This window comes from Sinocyclocheilus grahami, unplaced genomic scaffold (assembly GCF_001515645.1).
Source record: "Sinocyclocheilus grahami isolate Dianchi unplaced genomic scaffold, SAMN03320097.WGS_v1.1 scaffold393.1, whole genome shotgun sequence".
NCBI lineage: Eukaryota > Metazoa > Chordata > Actinopteri > Cypriniformes > Cyprinidae > Sinocyclocheilus > Sinocyclocheilus grahami.
In genome coordinates this window covers 443558-448403 of record NW_015505572.1, presented here as the reverse complement: position 1 = coordinate 448403, position 4846 = coordinate 443558, and the positions used below count along the sequence as shown (strand labels likewise).

Sequence of the window (4846 nt, the reverse complement as noted above, 5' to 3'; positions counted from 1 at the left end):
GAGCCCTTGAGAAGGTGATTGAAAAACTGACTCCTAACAGCTGACTGAACTGATTGAAACAGCTAGTACCTCATGTTTAATTAGGAAAAACATGGAAAAGCATGAAAATGGTTGATTTTGGGTAATTTACAAATTGTAAAAAAAAAAAAAAAAAAAGAAGAAAATTCTTAAAACCTAAAATAAAGTACTAAAGAGTTAAAAACGATTAAATAAAGAGGAAAATAAAATGTATGGATTTTTCTGTAAATAAAATGTAAAGTAGACGTACAACAAATAAATGCTGAGATTTGTTTCGTACTTAACAAATCTGCAAACTTTAAATTCACATTAAATTGCAGTTTTTTTACATTGTCAATGCAAGTGTGGTTGACTATCGGTATTTAGTCAAGAAAAGTTTACGTTCCTTTGTCAATATCGCAAATAAACATTCAAATTTCTGATCAGGTATGGCTTGTCAAAACTGACCAATCAAAATAGGCTGTATTGTAATATGAACTTTTAGTAGTCGTCTCCACATCTCTCATTTTCCTGTTTGCTTTTCTCTGGCTGGTCCAGAATCTGCTGTTCTCCCCCGAAGACCTGCCTGAACTCCAGAGCACCTCCTGCCCGCAGCACCATGTGCCACTGCTGTAGCAGCGAAGGACACATGACTGACAGATACACCCGCCACTCCCCGTCACGCTTCACTTCCTCTAGCGTGCACCTCACTTGCAGGTAACGGTCCAGCACAGAGAGGAGAAGCTCAGGTGCCAGCGCTTCACTGTCCCGACTGCCTTCACATTCAGACTGAAAGGAGACCATGACTCTGCACAGGCCCTGGCCGTCTGCTCTGTTCTGCAGGAGCTGGGAGAGGAAAGCAGCGGTGTCGTGCAGGAGGGCCGCCACGTGGGCCACGGGGCTCAGGTCGTCCTGTAGCGGTCCAACTCGAGACCCGTGCAAATAATGATCCAGACCGTCCACGATAATCAGAGAGGGAGGAGACGCCAGCTCATGGAGGGACGCTATATCTTCAACAAGCTCCTCCAAAGTCTTCACATACACAAACTTGACATTCTGTAAATGAACATGCATGAAAAAAAAATGTATTTGACTTTTATTCATAAAATTTTATATTTGGCATTTTTCTCTTTCTGATTTTAAGGTTAATATTAACCCTGCATCAGATGTGTAACATCAACATGGTCTGACATAGGAAATAATAGTCAAATATTATTAGTCAAATAATCATATATATATGTTTTATTTTATTTACTTTCTTTATGAATCATGTATTATGAGCGAAGAAATGTAAAGTGGTGTTAACATCCAAAATCGGGTTTCGGTGCAGAGCAAAAAAGTCTTCATCAGGCTTCATTCTGGTTGCAGTTTGAAAACTATTTTTTGGATTTGGACATTATTTTTTCTTTGTTTATCATATATTATGACATAATATTAATTTGGAGTGCATACTTGACCAAAAATGTCCAATTTGGTGCAGATGCTGATATTTATATATGGACAAAACGTAAGATGAAATCCTGATTGCTTGTAATGTAAATCAAGATGAACAGTGCAACCGCTACTTACATAAATGCATATAAGTTATCACTCAATATCTCCTAATACATAACAATCAATCAGAAGGCATGTAGCCGATTATGTACAACTGTTTTTTTCATTATATTGGATCATTTTGAAGCCTTAGAAATGAATGTATCAAATATTATACAATAGGTTTTACGGGGTTTATGGCATTTCTGACTGAATTACCTTGTATTACATGTATATGTACTTCATTAATTATCATTAAACAAACCATTATTACCTTCAGGCTTTCTAGTTTTAATCCAGGTACTGAAGCTCTCAAAGACACCGGCAGAGACTGAAAAGGGGTCTGTGTGAAAAACAGCACTTTGAGCCCCAGATCTGTGGCAGCTGTCACAGCTGCTAGAAATAACACAGATCTACTGATATTTACATCCCCAAGCACCAGTGTGTTTGCTTCTGCGTCAGGGGGACATATTACATCACTCGTTACAGTTGCTGATGCGAACCGTCTGAAAACGACTCCTAAAATATCAGCCATAACAATCTGCCTTCAAATCACAGCAGTTATTGATTTGAGTGTAAGTAGGACTTATCTGCAGCTACTGTGCAACGTGCCTCTTCTCCCGCGAACTTGACGTCGCACCGCCCACTCTTGGAACAACGCATCTGATTGGCTATCGTAATAGGGTGCTCACTGTTGATTGGCCAAATCAAAGTGTCGGTTCAAATCAACATTAAATTATCCTCGTTTCAAATTGCTAAAAATATTTTTTTATTATTGTAAAATCATTAAAAAAAAGTTGGACTTAAAAAAATAGTTAAAATAAAACACGGAATAAAAAAAATAAAATAAAAAAAAACACTTCCTTTAAGGCTCCACGCGGCACTTCCCTTTAAGACAAAACATAACAACTCAACAGCTGATACGAAACATGGCGGCGGTAAACACAGAGCCCAAAGCCACCGGAGAGCAAATCAAAGCCATTTTACGCCGCTGCAGGGGTCGCCCGAGGCTAACAGACGCGGACCGGGCTCAGCGGCGGCTCGAGTCGCGGAAGAAGTACGATGTGCGGCGCGTTTATCTGGGAGAAGCGCACCGGGTCTGGAGCGAGCTGCGCCGGCGCACGAGCCTGAGCGACGCGGGGCTCGCCGAGTATCTGATCCTGCTCAATTCTGCATATGGAGAAAAATACCAGCAGAAATACGCCAAGTACGTATTCAGATTTCACGAACGCCATATTTGATCATGCATCACTTAAACTCACTGTGCAGTAAGTTGGCTAAATGTGGCATACAGTATACAGTATGTGCCTGATACAACAACATTTGTTTTCTTTTTGGATCTTGCAAGTGTTCTTTGGTAAGCTGATACTGCTGTGTATTAGGCTCTACCTTACTGCGTAATGTTTTGTTTGTTTACATGGATGCCAAACAGTTGATTAGTAGTACATGCTATCTGTACCATAAAGTACTATAACCTGACCTCTTCTGTAGAACACAAAAAGAGACGTTAAGCAGAAAGCACAATCTATTTTCAATACAATGAAAGGGGGAACCAGAGACAGCTGTGGTCACTATTCAGCTTCATGTAGCTTTTCTTTTTAACGTGAATGGTGTAACATGTCTCTTGTGTTGTGATGGTTAGGAGAAAACCCCTTCCTGAACAATGCAGCAGTCACAGGAAAGGTGAGTAATATTTATATTGACTAAATGTAACCTAATTAATTTTCAAAACCAGTGTTTCCTGAGCCTCTCTCTCTCTCTATACACTACTGTTAAAAAGTTTGGGGTTGGTACGGTGTTTTTGGAAAAGTCTTTTATGCTCACTAAGACTGCGTTTGTTTGATCTAAAAACTGTAATATTGTGAAATATTAATAGAATTCAAAATAACTTTTCTATTTTAAAATGACTCCAGTCGTCAGTGTCACATGATCCTTATGATAGGCTGCTTTGCTGCTCAATAAACATTTCTTATTATTATAAATGTTGAACCATTTATTTAAAAATAGAAATCTTTTGTAACACTGTAAATGTCTTTGTCACTTTTGATCAATTGAATGTGTCCTTGCTGAATAAAAGCAGTCGTTTCTTAAAAAAAGTGTAGTGTATCATCTGCTCATTTGTCTTTATTTAATTTATTTCTTTTGCAGGGAAGAAGATGTCTGCCACCAGCTTGCAGACTGTGGCGAGCTGGTATCAGGGTCACTGTCAGTCGTGTCAGCATGAGCCTGAGCTGCGGGCCGTGGAGCCCACTGTGGGTTTATCTACATCTGCACTGTGGCAGTGTGTGGCGGGTCATTCGTTTGTGCAGAACCTGCCCTGGCCTGCAGGAGGCGAGTCCGAGTCGGACGGGGAGGACAGTGTTATGGAGAAAGATGAGGAGGATAGGCCTCCAGAGAAGGAAGCTACTGTCAATGAGAGTATCAACATCAAAAGGAGAAAACTGCCAAACCACGGGCAGCTGCAGGGTATGAAAATCTTACTTGCGTGTCTATATCGTATTGCAGGGCTTCCCAAATTGTATTTTTTTGTCAGGCGAACCCCTTAGATGTAAAATAGTTTCTTAAATAATTTAACGATGCTTATAGATTTTCACAGTTCTCTGATGATGGTTAATGTTTGCATGACATGCAAACAGAGTTGTTATTGTTAACTAAAACCATAAGAAATAAGAAAGTAAAAACTTGAAAGAAAATAAATGTTCACTGATCAAAAAAACTAACTTTAACTTATTTTATTTCGACTTGTTGTCGATTTCTCATTTTTGTTTAGTTTGAACTGAAATACAAAAAGAACTAAAACTAAATAAAAAATAAATACTATATAACGCAGATACTATGCATTACATACTATATAAATACTATACATTCAAAAACCAAAAGCTAATACAAATGCTGAAAAACAAAACAATTGCACTAAAACTTTAAAATAAAAACATGGCGTATTAAAATAAATAAAAGTAAATGAACTAAATCTAATAAAAATGGATAAATCCTAATAAACTTTTAAAAAGCTAATAAAAATGACAACATACAACAAAATTACTGAAACTTAAATTAAATATATAAAATTAAAAACTGAATGTAAAATATTACCAAAAACTATATTTGTGTGTGTGTGTGTGTGTGTGTGTGTGTGTATATATATATATATATATGTATGGTGTGAGAAAAAGATATATTCCGCGGACATGAAAAACAACCCACGGAAATTGTGTTAAAGGGTTAGTTCACCTAAAAATTTTAATTAGTCCATAAATTACTCACCCTCGAAGCATCCTAGGTGTACAGTGGGTACGGAAAGTATTCAGACCCCCTT

The 4846-nt window shown here is 37.9% G+C and overlaps 2 protein-coding genes across 4 annotated transcripts in view; one reads left to right on the top strand and one right to left on the bottom strand.

The window, feature by feature from the left end:
* Positions 1-319: 319 nt before the first annotated feature.
* LOC107550247 (uncharacterized) lies at positions 320-2177 on the bottom strand. Its single transcript, XM_016231486.1, has 2 exons — positions 1805-2177; positions 320-1053 (listed from the first exon to the last, which is right to left on the bottom strand). The coding sequence occupies exons 1-2, from the start codon at positions 2063-2065 to the stop codon at positions 499-501; spliced, it is 816 nt and encodes a 271-aa protein (XP_016086972.1). The 5' UTR covers positions 2066-2177; the 3' UTR covers positions 320-498.
* Positions 2178-2415: 238 nt separating this feature from the next.
* The window catches only part of LOC107550246 (zinc finger protein 653-like), a 21147-nt gene continuing 18716 nt past the window's right edge, over positions 2416-4846 (top strand). For all 3 annotated transcript variants that reach the window (XM_016231484.1, XM_016231485.1, XM_016231483.1), the window contains exons 1-3: positions 2416-2737; positions 3173-3213; positions 3679-3996. In XM_016231484.1, coding sequence (XP_016086970.1) covers positions 2460-2737; positions 3173-3213; positions 3679-3996 — 637 coding nt within the window. In that variant the 5' untranslated portion in view covers positions 2416-2459. The remainder of the gene's footprint in view (positions 2738-3172; positions 3214-3678; positions 3997-4846) is intronic.

Coding starts and splice junctions, on each gene's coding strand:
- LOC107550247 (XM_016231486.1), bottom strand. CDS start 2,065: ATGGCTGATATTTTAGGAGTCGTTTTCAGACGGTTCGCATCAGCAACT. Junction 1,054..1,804: donor TAAAACTAGAAAGCCTGAAG/GTAATAATGGTT, acceptor GTTCATTTACAG/AATGTCAAGTTTGTGTATGT.